Source organism: Schistocerca cancellata, chromosome 1, assembly GCF_023864275.1.
Source record: "Schistocerca cancellata isolate TAMUIC-IGC-003103 chromosome 1, iqSchCanc2.1, whole genome shotgun sequence".
NCBI classification, from domain to species: Eukaryota; Metazoa; Arthropoda; class Insecta; order Orthoptera; family Acrididae; genus Schistocerca; species Schistocerca cancellata.
Window position 1 is genome coordinate 823,931,099 of NC_064626.1, and position 19,066 is coordinate 823,950,164.

At 46.8% G+C, this 19,066-nt stretch overlaps 1 protein-coding gene across 1 annotated transcript in view; it reads left to right on the forward strand.

Annotated features, from left to right (window-relative positions):
* LOC126106195 (proclotting enzyme) overlaps nucleotides 1–19,066 on the forward strand; it is a 161,117-nt gene that overhangs the window by 27,708 nt on the left and 114,343 nt on the right. The window contains exons 2-3 of the mRNA XM_049912459.1: nucleotides 6,048–6,502; nucleotides 7,095–7,107. Of these exons, the coding sequence (XP_049768416.1) occupies nucleotides 6,048–6,502; nucleotides 7,095–7,107 (468 nt within the window). The remainder of the gene's footprint in view (nucleotides 1–6,047; nucleotides 6,503–7,094; nucleotides 7,108–19,066) is intronic.

Genomic DNA, 19,066 nt, shown 5'->3' on the forward strand with positions numbered 1-19,066 from the left:
GATACATCACATGATCACACTGACAGAACCACAGGCACATAGACACAGGCAACAGAGCATGCACAATGTCGGCACTAGTACAATGTATATCCACCTTTCGCAGCAATGCAGGCTGCTATTCTCCCATGGAGACGATCGTAGAGATGCTGGATGTAGTCCTGTGGAACGGCTTGCCATGCCATTTCCACCTGGCGCCTCAGTTGGACCAGCGTTCGTGCTGGACGTGCAGACCGCGTGAGACGACGCTTCATCCAGTCCCAAACATGTTCAATGGGGGACAGATCCGGAGATCTTGCTGGCCAGGGTAGTTGACTTACACCTTCTAGAGCACGTTGGGTGGCACGGGATACATGCGGACGTGCATTGTCCTGTTGGAACAGCAAGTTCCCTTGCCGGTCTATGAATGGTAGAACGATGGGTTTGATGACGGTTTGGATGTACCGTGCACTATTCAGTGTCCCCTCGACGATCACCAGTGGTGTACGGCCAGTGTAGGAGATCGCTCCCCACACCATGATGCCGGGTGTTGGCCCCGTGTGCCTCGGTCGTATGCAGTCCTGATTGTGGCGCTCACCTGCACGGCACCAAACACGCATACGACCATCATTGGCACCAAGGCAAGAGCGACTCTCATCGCTGAAGACGACACGTCTCCATTCGTCCCTCCATTCACGCCTGTCGCGACACCACTGGAGGCGGGCTGCACGATGTTGGGGCGTGAGCGGAAGACGGCCTAACGGTGTGCGGGACCGTAGCCCAGCTTCATGGAGACGGTTGCGAATGGTCCTCGCCGATACCCCAGGAGCAACAGTGTCCCTAATTTGCTGGGAAGTGGCGGTGCGGTCCCCTACGGCACTGCGTAGGATCCTACGGTCTTGGCGTGCATCCGTGCGTCGCTGCGGTCCGGTCCCAGGTCGACGGGCACGTGCACCTTCCGCCGACCACTGGCGACAACATCGATGTACTGTGGAGACCTCACGCCCCACGTGTTGAGCAATTCGGCAGTACGTCCACCCGGCCGCCCGCATGCCCACTATACGCCCTCGCTCAAAGTCCGTCAACTGCACATACGGCTCACGTCCACGCTGTCGCGGCATGCTACCAGTGTTAAAGACTGCGATGGAGCTCCGTATGCCACGGCAAACTGGTTGACACTGACGGCGGCGGTGCACAAATGCTGCGCAGCTAGCGCCATTCGACGGCCAACACCGCGGTTCCTGGTGTGTCCGCTGTGCCGTGCGTGTGATCATTGCTTGTACAGCCCTCTCGCAGTGTCCGGAGCAAGTATGGTGGGTCTGACACACCGGTGTCAATGTGTTCTTTTTTCCATTTCCAGGAGTGTATTAGGTAGCGAGCTCGTAACTACAAAATAAACTTCCTAATTTACGAGCGTTCTAGCGTATTCCGCCTGGTCCGAAACGATCCTGAGTCATGACCCTTGACCTCAATTTTATTTCTATAAGGTAAACGTAGTGACCTACACCATTTCACAATAGCTAGTTTTGAGTGGTTCCCAAATAGTCTATCGAAGTTCGTCAAAGACGGCATCTCCCAGGATCTGGGAAAAAGACAGAATGTTAGAAGATTTTATGTCATCGACGACGAGGTCATGAAATGTGAAGCACGAGCATGGGGAAGTAAATCGGTATTTACATCAGGTCGTTCTGGAAATCTGGGTGGCTGGAAGGGACTTTGAAGCTGCGTCCTTCTTGATACGAGTCCAAAGTTTCACTATTTTACCTCTTCGCTAGGTCAGAAGTCTGATTTCTCCTAGTGGGAGAAGATACACTTCGAGATTTACGGCCAGGTTGGCAATTGCACTCAGGTACATCTTATTTTGGTGGGTAATCCTATAAGTCTACAGACGGAGTGGAAGCGATGGCCTGGAATACAAACAGACGCCGAGTGAAGTGGTGCAGCATTTAGCGCTCTGCAGTCGCTTCGTGGTCCGAATCTTGGCCAGTCATGAAAATTTAGGATTTGTATAGTTTCTCCAAGACACTTCTGGCGATTGCCAAGAAAATTCGTTTGGAAAGACCAGAACCTTGTTGGCTAATACAAGTTAATTTCGCGTCTGTAGACGTCGTCGTTAATGGCATGTTAAACCCTAATTTATCCAGGGCTTGGTTTCCAATCACACTCTAGGCAACGAACACCTCTGAGGCGACCGCTCGCAGCACACGATAAAAATAATAATAATGATTTCGTATGGCTCAGTGGCTGGTGTAAGTCTTTTAATTGAATGTCGTTTTGGCTTCGTACTGAAAAATCCTAGGTTCGACCGGGATTGGATCCCGTGACGTCGTGGTTTCCAGTCAAGAGCTTTACCGTTCCTTTTTTTTCTTTTTCATTTATTTATTTACTTATTTATTTATTTATTTTGAGAAAATCTCCGACCCAGCTAGGAATCCAGCCTGGGCTCCTTCGGTTAGCTGTTTAGCACTCTGCCGCGCTGACAACGCGGCTGTTTTTTTTAAGGGAGAGTGAACAGTATTGTCGCAGCAACAGTTCGATACCACAGCCTTTCAGTTTCCAGTGAAACTTGGAACAGTGGTCTGATCATTTAATATTAAAAGACTACGACCAAGGTGTGGACGGGGCCAAGGAATTGACATATCAGACGTGATTTAACACATAAATAATTTATTCATAACATACAATACATAACACCAACTACGTGAATACTGCTTCGATGCTTACAATTGCCCAAAATGGGAGGGCCACCACTTTCGAATTGGAAAGGCTTTAATTTAAGAAATTAAAACGCCTAATATAATTTTTTTAAAATAATAATAATGCAACACATAAGTAAGCGCTAAGTGAACGCACTCTTAAATCTTTAATTATTAATCACAAAGCGTGGGTTTACCACATTTAAATTCGCATTGCAATATAAAACATAAATACATGAATTCACAACATAGCATGGCTTCAAATTTCTACCTGGACAACCTATGGTCCTAAAACTTTCGTATTACATTCCAGCCAATCACATTAATAACTTATAAACACGGTTGGTAAAATACAAACGTTTGCACTATAATGAATTTTAATAATCCACAAGCACTCAAAATACAACATCAGAAGTTCGATACGGAGCATGTAAGCCTGTTTATATAATCTTTCGGACCACAATAGGTACTAGGGCCACCATAACAGAATTGCGCTAGTCGCTTTTAGGATAGGTGCTCCCATTAGCTTAATCACTGAGCAGATATTTACTTAAGCGACAGGTAAGATAGTTAATGCAAATAGAAGATATTTCTTAAGTTTTTTGTTCCTCCCTCTTAACAATTGGGTTTTAGTAAGGTGGAAATTACACTTAAAGGAGACACAATAGCAATCTAGCGGGCACGCCTTCACGGGGACGCCATGCCACTACACACGTACTAAACTAGCCGCGTGTCCGCTGTTCAAGCCAAACATTAATAACACAGTTCCACATTCCTGACACCCAAATAGTCGGGATCAAAACAAAACCAAAAATACCAAGAGCGCAAGATCCAGCACAGCTTCAGAACAGATCTTACTTCATGCCGTTGCCTTCACAAATACAGATATCGAAATGAAAACAAGAACGCGTAACAACATTCCCTAATCAGCACAATGTTCTTCGTTAGGTCCCGGTAGCGCTAGACAACGCCGACATGCCAACGTTAACAAACCTCTAAGGCAACACCCTCCAACTGACAAGCCGAAACCAATGTGACCCCTTATCAGCTCCGTGACAGGACTCGAACCCCCAACTACTGTCAGTGCAACTCATTTGGATTAAATACAGCGCAAATAGTATGGCGGACACATATACCCAGGGGTTAACAGAACACTAGACTGAACTAGAATTAACCTTAATAATAGAGCACTAGATCTTGGGAGACAAGGAACTAACTCCCCACCCGAAATTCTGTAACCACAGGTCGGGAGGATGAACTACCAAAACATAGAAGTACAAACGTACACAAATAACTACCAAAATACACCGCTAAACCGGTTAGCAACGATGCGTGGAGGAATATGCACTGTCAGAATTGCACCAGTGGACAGAATAGAGGATTGCCACGGCAGTGGCCACAAGGCGAGAAAGACGACTGGATGAACTCAATCCCAAAGGACGATCAACTTGAAACATTCACACTTAACTTCTTTTCTCTTTTCCCTCGGCGCACTTCGTCGTTTATCCGGGACTGCTGAGCACAGTTCTGAGTCGTCCCCAGTCGTCCCGGCAGACACCGACCCAGCCAAACTGCTCCCGGACTCAAATCCTCGCCGAACGGCGGCTCCACCGCCCCATGATGGTTACTGATTGTTTGCCTTCATCGACGCAGGCGATGATTAGACTGACATCCGCCTCCCGCGGACAACCAGTGAAGAGCGGACAGAGGGGTCCCACGCAGGCCGGCGTTCCTCGACGTGTAGAAGTGCGGGTTCGATAACACCCGTACGCGGAAGGCAGGATGTCGACGTCGCCAGAACAGACACGAAGGCTACTGCGCGTGTTTTTTTCCCTTTATTGTTATTTTATACCTGCACACACAACAGGCTGGCTGGCAGCAGCATTCTACGCTGCTCTTCAGCCTTAGAGGAGACAATTATAAAAGACAGAAAGAATACTCAGAAATGACAGAATGGTGGGTAAAAAAAACAGTAGACATAAAATACAAAACATGGAGCCCTTCACATTCGACGAGAAATCACACCACAAGCTGTTGACACGACGCACAAATATCGATTATTGCGATGACACATTGGAACGATGGAACGTGACGGTGATCACTGAACACAAAACACGACGGCACACAGACGAGACCCTGATGGCGATGATCTCCGGCGCGCGAATGTCCACGTAACATGTGCGAGTCCAGGGACCTGCCAAGAGGTGAAGAAGGGTGAGGGGGAGGGAGAGGGGAGAGCAAAGATGCCAATGGCAGAGAAGAGGGGAGGAGGAGTAGAGGGACGGGGGTAGGGGAAGCTCAGGGGAGGAGTGGGGAGAAAGGGAGGAGGGTGGGAAGGGGGAGAGAAGGGAGAGAGGGTGCTCAAAGGAATCAAACACAGGAAGAGGGAGGGAGGATCAAAGTTGGTAAGAGGGGTTGATGGAGGGGAGGAGGGCATCATCAGGGAGGGGGAGCTGGCGGAAGCCACCTTGGGAGAGGGTGTGGAGAGTGGAGCGATGGAGAGCAGGTCGGACATGAAAGTACAGGCGCGGCAGCGGACGGGGGCGGGAGAGGATGGGAGAGACCAGTGGGTGAGGAGGATCGAGTTTGCGGGAGGTGTAGAGGATCCGTATCCGTTCGAGGAAAAGGAGGAGGTAGGCTCCAGAGTGACCGCGCTCGCCTATAAATAGTACAGGCCAAAGAGTCTGCTGCAGTAAACACGTGAGTCGGTCGTGTTACTAACCTACGGTTTCTAAGTACACCAAAGACAGAACTCTAATCGATAGTGGGTACACTACAGGCGGGAGTTCAAGCGAAAAAGCTTCATAAAAGACAAACCCTGAACAACCGCAGAAAAACGAAATAGAAGCCAAGCAATAAAGACACCAACGAGATGCTAGAGTCCGATCGCGCCCAAACACTGTCGATTACCGAAAATATTGGCTCCACACGACGCTCAGGAAACGAGCCGTGGAAAGATGGAAGTACACACGGTTCAAAACTTTTTACCACCTTTTTGTTTCTCTCTTTTGTCGGTTTGCAGGAACGCACTTTACCGCTTTTTTTCAGATTGGAACCCTGTTTACCGCTTTTTTATGACACATAAAACGCTTGTATCGGCAAGGAGGAAAGGCCAAAGTCAGCTTCAGGGTGGGTGGAGACAAGTGGGCTGGGATCGAGTCCCGAGGTCTGGTCACGATGCCTCCCTGCCGCTGACCACCTGACCCGACTGCTTGATAAAAATGACTACATCTATTGTCAGAATATTGAGCATAAGCACGAAATCCTGTTCCGTACTCATAACTGTTAACGTGCTTTTTGTTGAATTACTGGACTCGTAGAAGACAGTATTGACGTGCTGACGCGACAGACAAACAGCGACGATTCCGTTTGCAGCGACGTACGACTCTGGCTCGGGGCGCTGGGTGTTCCCCGAGTCCGGCGGCGACCGCGAAGCCCGGTGGCCGGCGCGGCGCTACGGCCAGCCGCCCGCCCCCTTCGGCCAGGGCTACAGGCCGGGCTGGCAGGACGGCGGCCCCGCGTGGGGCGAGCAGCGCCACTTCCGCCGCAGGCTGCCCGACGAGGGCGCCGGCGAGTCGGGGCGGCTGCTGGCCGTGTCGCCTGACCAGCTGGCGACAATCAGCGAGACGCTGGGCGCGCTCAACACGGTGGGCCGCTTCCTGGTGCGCGCGGCGCGCCACGAGGGCCCCCCGGCCGGGGGCCCGGCGGCCGGCCACGGCGACGCCGCCTCGCAGCAGCTGCCCGCCGCCATCCTCACGCTCTCCAAGAACGTGCTGGGCCGCAACCTCACCGACGCCATCGCGCCCATCGTGCGCGGCGCGCTGCCCGCCGTCGTCTCGGCCGCCAACACAGGTTCCTAACTCACTCACTCACTGACTGCTGACGCCTTCCCCGTGTTGTGATCTCTGACCCGACCTGACGCTCCTTCCTCCACCCGACACTTACTCTACACTGCACATACTCGACTCACTTACTGGTGAATGGTTTCTTCTTGCATCCTTTACCAGAGTACTTTCAATAAAATGATACTTTTATTTGTGTCTATAACTATAACCTTTCATTTATTTTCATTTCTCAATTTGTAGACTACAAAATCAATTATATCGCACAATAAGGACACACACGATGTTTAAAAGTCTATGTATGTAACGTCTAGGAATGACAGATCGCCCGCCCTTGTGGCCGAGCGGGTCTAGGCGCTTCAGTCCGGAACCGCGCTGCTGCTACGGTCGCAGGTTCAAATCCTGCTTCGGGCATGGATGTGTGTGTTTTCCTTAGGATGATGAGCTGAAATCGGTCTCCAAATTTAAATACCTGGGGTCGTACATAGAGAGGGACAACACCGAATAAATTGCGGTTGGAACAACTGGAGGAAAATGAGTGGAGTGCTGTGTGACAAGAAGGTGAGCATTGGGTTGAAAGGGAAAGTGTACAAGTCGGTGGTAAGGCCAGCTATGATATACGGGGCAGAGACATGGCCAATCACAGTAGCCCAGGAAAGGAAGATGGAAGTGACGGAAATGAGGATGCTGAGGTGGATGTATGGGGTAACAAGGAAGGACAGGATTAGAAATGAATTTGTTAGAGGAGCTGTGAAAGAGGGACCCATGGGGAAAAAGAGACAAGAGAGCAGACTAAGGTGGTACGGACACTTACAGAGAAAAGGGGAAGAGTGTATTGGAAACAGAGTTGAAGATATAAAGATTGAAGGAGCGAGAAGGAGAGGAAGACCGAAGATATGGTCGAAGGATAAGATATCCAGGGACCTAAGGGAGAAAGGATGGAAGAAGGAAGAGGCAATGGATAGAGTACTATGGAGGAGAAGGATCCAGAAGAGCAACGCCGACGCTACGTGACGTGGGACAAGGCGACGATAAAGAAGAAGAAGTTAGGTTTGGTTAGTTCTAAGTCTGATGCCTTCAGATGTTAAGTCTCATAGCGCTTAGAGCCATTTTTGATGACAGATCACGTCATGGGGAAGAAATTTTCTTTTAGACGAAATCTTCGCTCACGCTTCCTGGCGACGCCGGACGTCCATTCGTATTTGTTACGGCCCTGAAAGGCGACAGGTTCAATATGGTTCAAATGGCTCTGAGCACTATGGGACTTAACTTCTGAGGTCATCAGTCCCCTAGAACTTAGAACTACTTAAACCTAACTAACCTAAGGACTCACACACATCCATGCTCGAGGCAGGATTCGAACCTGCGACCGTAGCGGTCGCGCGGTACCAGACTGTAGCGCATAGAACCGCTCGGCCACTCCGGCCGGCAAAGGCGACAGGGTTTGGCACTTTATGACGAGCGTAAGCAAAGTAAGTTGCCTATAATCCACTCATCTGCTTCGTATAAAATTAAAGTTCCTGATTCCCTTCGAAAATAACTTTCTCCGCTTACAGACGTTCTTAAGTTTTTCCTTGTTGAAGGTCACTCTATCAGTTTTCTGGGGTAGGTAGGATTCAGCGCCGGCCGTTGTGGCCGAGCGGTTCTAGGCGCTTCATTCCGGAACCTCGCGACTGCTACGGTCGCAGGTTTGAATCCTGCCTCGGGCATGGATATGTGTGTGATGTCCTTAGGTTAGTTAGGTTTAAGTAGTTCTAAGTTCTAGGGGACTCATGACCTCAGAAGTTAAGTCCCATAGTGCTCAGAACCATTTGAACCTTTTTTTAGGATGCAGCGTACCAGCGTAGTAGACCCTGCTGGTTTGGTCAGACATCGTCGTCCAGAGCTGGCGAATACTAAGGTGCGTCTAGCGTCACCGCGAAGCATGAGCTGCCTTATGACGTAATCTTTAAAAAACCCTACATGCACTGAGCTGACGAAAGTCATGGGATACCACCTAATATCGTGTCGGACCTCCTTTTGCCCAGTGTAGCGCAGCAACTCGGCGTGGCACGGACTTAAGAAATCGTTGGCAGCCCCTTGCAGAAATATTAAGCCATGCTGCCTCTGTAGACGTCCATAATTGCGAAATTGTTGCTGGTGCAGAATTTTGTGCAGGAACTGACATTTCGATTATGTCCCATAAATGTTCGATGGGATTCAGGTCGCCCGATCTGGGTGGCCAAATTATTCCCTCGAATCGTGCAGAATGTTCTTCAAACCAATCGCGAACAATTGTGGCCTAGTGACATGGACCATTGACATCCATAAAAATTCCATCATTATTTGGGATCATGAGGTGCGTGAGTCGCTGCAAATGATCTTCAAGTAGCGGAACATAACCATTTACAGTCAATGATCTGTTCAGTTGGACCAGAGGATCCAATCCATTCCATGTAAAAAAAGCCCACAGCATTACGGAAGCACCATCAGCTCACATAGAGCCTTGTTGACAACGTGGCGTCTGCACCACACTCGAACCCTGCCGTTAGCTCTTACAAACTGAAATCGGGACGCATCTGAACAGGCGACGGTTCTCCAGTTGTTTACGGTCCAACTGATATGGTCACGAGACGCTGCAGGCAATGTCTTGCTGTGAGCAAAGACAGTCGCGTTGCTCGTCTGTTGCCACAACCTATTATCGGGAAATTTCGCGGCTCTGTCTTAACGGATACGTTCATTGTACGTCCCACATTGATTTCTCCGGTTACTTCAAGCATTGTGGCTTACCTGTTAGGACTGACAACTTTACGCAAATGCCACTGCCTTCGGTCGTTAATTGAAGTTCCTCGGACACTGCGTTGTCCGTTGTGAGAGATAATGCCTGGAATTTGGTATTCTTGTCACGCTCTTGACACTATGGATCTCGGAATATTGAGTTCCCTAACGATTTTCGAAATAGAATGTACCATGCGTCTAGCTCCAACTACCATCACGCATTGAAAGTCTGTTAATTCCCGTCTTGCGGCCATAATCACGTCGGAGACCTTATCACCTGAGTGCAAATGATAACTCCGTCAAGGCGCTGCCCTTTTATACATTATGTACGCGATACTACAGCCATTTGTATATGTGCATATCGCTATGCCTTTACTTTTGTTACGTCTGTATAAAGCGTTAACATCTCTCATTGTACGTTTCCCAAGTATAGTTTTATCTTATATTACGTGTCATTGGTTATAAACCTATCTTAGGTCCAGCTAATACTATATGAGAAGTTCATCGTATCGAAATAAGGATTTCGCCAAGTGATAGTACAGTATTTAAATTGCGTACTTTTCTAAACAGTTAGTGATCGTAATGTATGTATCTACAGAGAGAGTGAAGCTATTTTGGTTCAAAATGGTTCAAATGGCTCTGAGCACTATGGGACTTATCTTCTGAGGTTATCAGTCCCCCAGAACCTAAGCTATTTTGTTTAGTTCCAAGTAAGTGTTTTGCTTTTTACGAAGATTCCACAGAGCTTCGAAAGTATAGCGCTTTGATGATTCTTAAATCTTCCTACGAAATTTTTCACAAAAAGAGAGCTAATCTACTATTGTAAGACGACTCCAACTCAACCGCTGCAGTTGCCACCTCTTTCTGAGTTAAACTTCACTGCAGACTTTAACAATCATATTACGAGGCATCGCTTTTCAATCGATGTCGATGAAAAAAGCTTCCGTTACAAAACGGAAAAAAAGAAGAATAATGCAGCAATATAGTCACAATTTTACCCAGCAACATTTTACATATCGGGGTTTCAATATCATCAGCTATTTGTGAATTATTACAAGTGTTGAGGTTACTTGGAACACCCCGCAAATGTACAACAGTTATATTACAAAGTGACGTGATTTCTTTCAGTCACACGTACAGGTAAGCTTCGAACAATCTTCTTCAGCTAGCGTAATATTGCACTATGCACTATGAGCTTTTCTGGATGTTGTCGTCGTATACACGTACGTCTGGTGTCTTCCGTCGCGATTTTTCCTATTTCTCGATCATCATACAACACAATATATGTTCACATCTTACTTTTACTTTTCGGAATGGCGGCGTTAGCATTATTCCAGTGAAACTGGTTTGTCCAGAAGATTACTGACAATGAAAGTACACACATCAAAAAAAGTTTTGCATTACCACGGTTCCGAGAGTTCCGGAACCTGTACAGAAAATTGGAATAGAGATCAATATAAATATCATTTCCCCCCTTTTTATGGCTTATGAAAATCACACATTGCTTGTTGTACCACCATACAGCAAGACCTTCAGATTGCTGTACACACCGGCACCTCTAATACCCAGTAGCACGTTCTCTTGCATTGATGCATGCCTGTGTTCCTCGTGGCATACTATCCACAAGTTCATCAAGGCACTGTTGGTCCAGATTGTCTCACTTTTCAATGGTGATTCGGCGTAAATCCCTCAGAGTGGTTGGTAAGTCACATCATCCATAAACAGCCCTTGTTAATCTATCCCAGGCATGTTCGATTGGGTTCATGTCTGGAGAACATGGTAGCCACTCTAGTCGAGCGATGTCATTATCCGGAAGGAAGTCATTCAAAAGATGTGCATGATGGAAGCGCGAACTGTCGTCCATGAAGACGAATGCCTCGCCAGTATGCTGCCGATATGGTTGCACTATCGGTCGGAGGATGGCATTTGCGTATCCTACAGCCGTTACGGCGCCTTCCATAACTAGAAGCGGCGTACATCGGCCCCACACAATGCCAACCCAAAACATCAGAGAACCTCCACCTTGCTGCACTCGCTGGACAGTGTGTCTAAGGCGTTCAGCCAGACCGGGTTGCCTCCTAACACATCTTCGACGATTGTCTGGTTGAAGGCATATTCGACACTCATTGGTGAAGAGAACGTGATATCAATCCTGAGCAGTCTATTCGGTATGTTTTTGGGCCCATCTGTACCGCGCTCCGCACTGCATGGTGTCGTGGTTGCAAAGATGAACCTCGGCATGGACGTCGGGAGTGAAGTTGCACATCATGCAGCCTATTGAGCACAGTTTGAGTCGTCCTGACGTCCTGTGGCCGCACGAAAAGCATTGTCCAACATGGTGGTGTTGCTGTCACAGTTCCTCCGAGTCATAATCTGTAGGTCATGCACTGCAGTAGTAGCCCTCGGGCAGCCTGAGTGGGGTATGTCATCGACAGTTCCTGTCTCTCTGTATCTCCTCCATGTCCAAACAACATCACTTTGGTTCACTCTGAGATGCCTGGACACTTCCCTTGTTGAGAGCCCTTCCTGGCACAAAGTACCAGTGGGGACGCCATCGAACCGCGATATTGACTTTCTAGGCAAGGTTGAACTACAGACAACACAAGCTGTGTACCTCCTTCCTGGAGGAATGACTGGAAGTGATCGGCTGTCAGTCCCCCTCTGTCTAATAGGCGCTGCTCATGCATGGTTGTTCCCATTTTTTGGGCGGGTTTAGTGACGTCTCTGAACAGTCGAAGTGACTGTGTCTGTGATACAATATCCACAGTCAACGTCTGTCTTCAGGAGTTCTGGGAACTGGGATGATGCAAAACTTTTTTTGATGTGTTTATATCGTTTGTCGCTTGTCCTTGTCCTATTGCTCCCAGCAAGGACCGCACCATGACTGTTTTCAGCTATAATATGCTTAACATAGGAAGTTTGAATTGGTGAGCTAATAAGAGAAACGTAAACTGAACTCCACATTAACAACATTTTGATTTGGTGACCAATCGCACATAGGATAGTGCAAAGGGCTGTCCCAGACATTGGAGACTGTGACAACTGATGAGCTGTTAAGTAATCTGAAGTTACAGACTAATTGATCCTCAATAGTGAGCTGTTCCTGGGTTTACTTTTTCTATATATATCTCGGCGATATATCCAATATTTTTGAAAAAAATCTAGTATTTACTAGAGCTGGGAACTACTTATCAATACTATACCTGCACGAGTGCCATGTGAATCAACATGCACTCTTAACTTACATGTACCTGAAAAATATCTGCTCCACAGGGCAGTGAAGTGCGGCAGATTGGTAACCAGAGGGGCAACCCTGCCCATTATGCAGGCAACCTGCACTAACAAAATGCCCTCAAAGATACTTTGTTCTACTACTCCTGCATTCGAATTCCCGCTGGGTCGGAGACTTCCTCCACTTGACGACTGGGTGCTGAATTGTTCTCATCACCGTTTCGTCATCACTGACATGCATGTCGCTTAAATGGCGTTACAGAGGGCCCAGCGGAGACGCCTCTGCGTGAAGTCAGAATAGCTGTTGGAAGTTGTGAAGTATCAGTAATGCCAATGAAATGTTGTTGGAGTTCAGTTATTTATTCATTATGTTTACAAGTCGTCGTTCTTCTGCAGCAGCTTCGCCTGCTGTTAATTCAACAGTGTGTTGGATTCTAGATGACGCCCGCCGTCGAGTCAGTTCAGTGTTCGCACGCGCGGGAGGTGACGTCAGCGACACTGGCGGCGCGGCAGTTGCTGGCGAAGGCTGCGGCTGCCCAGCACGAAGTGGTTCTCGCCCCGGCTGTGGAGTGCACGCGGTATCAATCCGAATTCTACGATGGCCCTTGATGACCCATCCGCGATGTACCTGCTGTCTGCAGTCGTGTGGTCGGTTGATCTCCTCCCTACCCCTGGTAGGTTTCAACACTCGATGGGGCGTGAGTGTTGAACAGGAACGTTGGCTCCAAGAGGCCCTGTTGCTGGCTTCCATGTTGAAATCCATTATTGGCACCATTCTGCTATGTGTCAGACGGTCAGTTTCTCCATCAGTAGATGGTAGGCTTCGATTAGCATGAAGTTAATCCAGTGAAGGCCATCATCTTGAGTACATCTTTGGCTAGTTCATAGACAGTGCTGGAGCATCTATGACATAGATTCAGTACAGTATCGTAATCGTGGAATCGACTGCCATCGATCCCATTGATCAACTCATGACAAGGGCAGGGAAATTGGAATATTTAAAGAGAGCTACCGTGAGGCTATGACGCAAAGCTCGTGTCCTCCTTATTCGGCTATATTCGCTTAACAGGCTGTCAACTGCTGCGTCGGTCCCTCGCTATGTGCTCCTACGAAATAGATACAGTTTCTTGCAACATGCCTTACGCCCTAAGGAACGTGCTTGTCTCGCTTCCTTTGGTTTTTCGTCCTTTTTTCTACTGAATGCATATTCCTTACTCGGCAGACAGTGTCGTCGACCTGACCCAACTGCGACATAATGGCTCACTTCCTGCTTCCGCTTCTGGCTGTAGCATGGCTTGAATTTTCCTGAGGCAATATGAGTGAGTTTTAACAAAATATTTTCGAATTTGTACCCCTTACTATTCTGTGCAGTAACGGCGTCGAATAGAAAAGACTTGCACCTGGCCTCGGGGCCGCCACATGGAAGAGAGAGATCTCAAAAATGACGTGAACCGTAGATTTATTTTCTCTCCGATTTAAAAAGTTCCCCGAAACAAAGAGAAGACATATTTTTGTGTCTCTCGAAAGTATAGTTTTAAACAATGCCCTCAACACCTAGTCACCATAGTGACATATTACAACTATAGCTCAAAAATGCAATGGCCTAGAAAAATTGCTTGCGGATGACTGGATAAGAATATCTCCTTTTCACATGCACTACAGTTTCAGTTAATCCCCCGCACGAATCGACAATCTACATATTGGCCTCATAATGTCTTCTTATCCTTTCAGTCCGCAGTCTCAACTGGTGATACAATTCGTCTCCTTGTGACCCAACTGGACGACGTCGGTGCATTGATGCGAATTTAACGTCTTTGAGTCTTGAAAGAGCGTACAATTTCAATCTAACGCGAAACAATCTTCACAGGTTTGCTGCCAGTTGACGTTGTGCAAATTCGACAATATTTCCTTGGAGCAACTAACCGACATCTTCAGGTGGTTGAAATTTGCTGGAGGCTAGGTACGACTGATGTCAGTCAAAGGCAAACTTTTGTTCTTGATGGGAATAGTCCTATCGCTGAACTCCCTACCTTCCTATTCCAACGAATTTGATTCCCGTTATGTCATCTGCTGCTGTTGACATTATCCTATAGTCGACTGACCAGAAATTCTTACCTTGTTCCCATACCACTTCACTGATCCTTCTATTCTACACCAGCAATTGCCTGTTGACATATTCTGGCTTCCCTATCATCTTCAGACTTCTGATAATGCACGCTCCGACTCGTATAATGTTAATCTTTCGTTATTTACTCAAACTGTTTCTTACGGTCTCCTCCCCCGTGGCAGTTCCTTCCCGGAAATTCGAATGGAGGATTAATCCGGAATCGTTATTCAATGGAGAGATCATCATGACACTTTTTCAGTTACAATCCATATGTCCTGTGGATACGCATTATTTGTCTTTAATGCAGTGGTTTCCATTGCCTTCTGCATACTCTTGCTATTGATCATTACTGCTTGTTCCGCCCTTAAGTGCTGCTTTCTACCCCAAGGGCAAGAGGGTGCCCTGAATGTCTTTTCCTTCGTCCTCTTTGACAAAGCCGTTGGCTGTATGAGGGCGATTACTTATATCAGATTTCTTCGGCTGCCATTCCTGATGTTTTTGCATAATATTTAAGCAGCCTCTGGGACTGGAACAGTGGCCACAGCCGTTTTTCAGAAATGGTTCAAATGGCTCTGAGCACTATGGGACTCAACTTCTGAGGTCATCAGTCCCCTAGAACGTAGAACTACTTAAACCAAACTAACCTGAGGACATCACACACATCCATGCCCGAGGAAGGATTCGAACCTGCGACCGCAGCGGTCTCGCGGTTCCAGACTGTAGCACCTAGAAACGCTCGGCCACTCCGGCCGGCAAGATAACAGACAAATACATAATAAGACGTCGCACATAGCATTGTATAAACGAAATAAAGGATACATATTAATATGCGAGTGTTGGAACTTTAATAGTGGCAACTACTTATTTACAGCTCGTACAAAACAGATACGTGTTTCAAAGTTTTACTGACCTTCAAAGTAGTCACCAGAATTGTGCATAACCCGTTTCCAGCGATGCGGAAGTCGTAGAATATTCTTAGCAGTGCCCGTTGTGTTGACAGTTCGAGAGGCGCGGTCTACTGCCCGACGAATTTGTAGCAGTTCTGAAGCGAATGCCGTGAAGTGTTTCCTTCAGTTTAGAAATCGAGTTGAACTTAGTCAGGGGAGTGCAGTAGGTGGTATAATACTTAGCAGCCCCATCAGTCAAACAGATCAGTAACAGCTTGCACTGTACGTGCTTGACCATTGCCCTGCAAAATGATAGTCATGTCCTGCAGAAAGTGTCATCACCTCTGTCTCTAAGCTAGTCGTAGGTTGTGTTCCCGAAATGAATAGCACAGAGACAGAAATGATGACACTTTCTGCAGGACCTGACCATCATTTTGCAGGACAATGCTCAAGCACGTACAGTGCAAGCTGTTACTAATTTGTTTGACTGATGGGGCTGCTAAGTGCTATACCACCTGCTGCACTCCCATGACTTAAGCCCTGGTAAGTTCAACTCGATTTATAAACTGAAGGAAACACTTCACGGCATTCGTTTCAGAACTGCTACAAATTCGTCGGGCAATAGACCGCGCCGCTCGAACTGTCAACAAAACTGCCACTGCTAAGAGTATCCTACGACTTCCACATCGCTGGCAACAGGTTATACACAATGCTAGTGACTACTTTGAAGGTCAGTAAAACGTTGAAACACGTATCTGTTTTGTAAGAGTTGCCACTATTAAAGTTCCAACCCTCGTATATATACATAAAAGGAAACCAAAAACGCAGTAATACGTTCAGGATACAATCAAGGATATGCTAGGCATATATAACATAGTTAGCACACATGGTGTAAGACGCAAGTTAGTTATCTGAAATAAAAAAAAACAGTAGTGTTATTGCAATGCAAACATTAATCCTATACGTTATTAGTCCAAAAATATGTAAGGATATAGACGAGAAAAGTCCAAAAGTTTTTTTGAACGGAGTAAAATGGAATATAGCATCAGGTAACTAAAGTAAAAAAAGCTAATGAGTATGGTAGCTACTGAATGTGGTTGTGATTATTCGTTATAATAGTCATTATGACTCTTCCTCATTTATGCCATTTTTCAAAAATACTTATTAGCGAATAGTACCGTTATCTGTAGCGACACTCCTCGCTTCTTACAATATTCTGGTTCTGACCTATATATGATACTTTATTTATGTTGTCTTCATTTCGTAGACGACTTGGTAGCCTCCTTGTCAAGCCAGTTGTTTGATATACTTTTCCAAATACAGGTCATTTCTCGAATGTTTCCTATATGTCCGTATTTCATATTTTCGTCTTTGTTAATTGATCTTCTTGTTTCATTGACACTCGTCCTGTAACTAGTGTTTGTGGATACCTTGTTGACGCTTTCCCAGGTCGTAACTATTACTTTTAGACCAGTGCATCGCATTGTCCTAATGAATTTTCTTGTCTGTATATTCCTTGACATCGATTACTAAATGGGTCCTCCTTCTGATATTAAGTATGTCACTGGCACAGACATGTTGCTCCTTATTACTTTCGTCGTTTAGTTGGCGCAGTGTCTGAATTTTACAGCATCTGTACATTTCGATACAGTTGTCCTTCGGACATGCATGCATGGCACTGTAAGATACAGATACCACCCTAATGTATTTCATGCCAAAACAAGGAAATGTGATGAGCAAAAACTATGTGTTTCCCTATGCAGGAATCGTACGATTTGTATGCGAGCACTATGGGACGGAGACACTGGACGTATGGAAGTATGGGATTGGCCGTGAATCGAGCTCAGGTAGCCAAAGCGGTTAAGGTGATCAGTCGTTAAAATGGGGAAATTCGGGTTCGAGGCCCGCTCCAACACAAATTTTCATACTTTACTAGTACATCGTATAGCCAGTGTGCAATCGTATTCACAATTTTGGAATACATTCATAACTTTCGTTATTCTTTGGCCACCTTCCCACGACGCTTTACCTTAACATCGCCAGGAGATTTCGATAGTATGCTCCTGTAACAGTTAGAACCCATGTAACTGTACCACGACTGCATGGCAGTCCCAAAAAACATCATCTTGCCCGATGATGGTTGGGTTCTTTCGTTTTTCGGTGCTGGTAAACACACAAGTCTTCATAGCTTGATTTTCTCCTTTGAACCGGGGTCACACTAATCGTCTCAGCACGATTAGGCGGCTCCAGTCCTCTGGACTGGTCTTACATAACTGCTGCGTCAATTCGGCGGGCTTTTTGAATTAGTGTGAGCAGTGCGTGTCATTTTCAAAATGTTGTGTAAAATGTTTTAAATTGCAGCATGAGTGATTTTCATTATTTCCATTACCGTTTTGAGAGTGACACGCCGATCTTCGAGCTCCAGGTCCTCCACTTCATTTGCGATTCTCGCTCCTTTACGGAGAGATGGTCTGCCACTTGGTTCTTCGTCATACAGACTTGTATGATCACACTGGAAGCGTGTGCGCTACGTGACCGCCGTGTCATATAGTGGTGCACTGTTGCCTTACACTTTCATCAACCCAGCATGGACTGTTGCAGCGTTGTTTCCCTTCAAGTGCAGAAAACAAATCACCGAACGAAATTTCACTTTATCGTGTGCTGAGCCATTTGTATCGGGCTTTCTAGCAGCGCAATATGATACTGAGGCGCTATATTTCAGTGTGTACCAGAACGGCAGAAACGTACCTGCAAACAAACAAAAAAATTAGTTACGAAACTTTATTCTTTTCATTGAAATAATTATAACATTTGACTAGCGCTTTCAGTGAAATACATTGAAGTGAGAAAAATCATAGGATACTTCCTAATATCCTGTCGGACTCCTTCTTGCCGGCATAGCGCAGCAACTGGACATAGCATGGACCCAACAAGTCGTTGGAAGTCTCCTGGAAAAATAGTGAGCCATGCTGCCTCTGTATCCGTCCATAATTCCCGGTGCAGGATTTTTTGCATGCCCGCGCCCGGGTTCCCGGGTTCGATTCCCGGCGGGGTCAGGGATTTTCTCTGCCTCGTGATGACTGGGTGTTGTGTGATGTCCTTAGGTTAGTTAGGTTTAAGTAGTTCTAAGTTCTAGGGGACTGATGACCATAGATGTTAAGTCCCATAGTGCTCAGAGCCATTTCATTTTTTGCATGAACTGACCTCTAGATTATGTTTCATAAACGTTCGATGAGATTCTTGTCAGGCGATCTAGGTGACCAAATCATTTGCTCTACGTACCCGGAATGTTCTTGAAATCAGGCGCGAAAAAAATGTGACACGGTGCATTGTCATCCATAAAAGTTCCATTGTTGAATGGCTGCAAACGGTCGCCAAGTAGCCGAACACAACCATTTACGGTCAATGTCTTGTTGACTGCGTGAGTCCATGGCCTCGGGGGGTCTGCGCCACATTCGAACCCTACCATTTGCTCTTACACTGGTGAATTGGCACTCATCTGACAAGACCACAGTTTTCCAGCCGTCTAGGGTCCAACCGACGTGGTCACGAGCCCAAGACAGGCGCTGA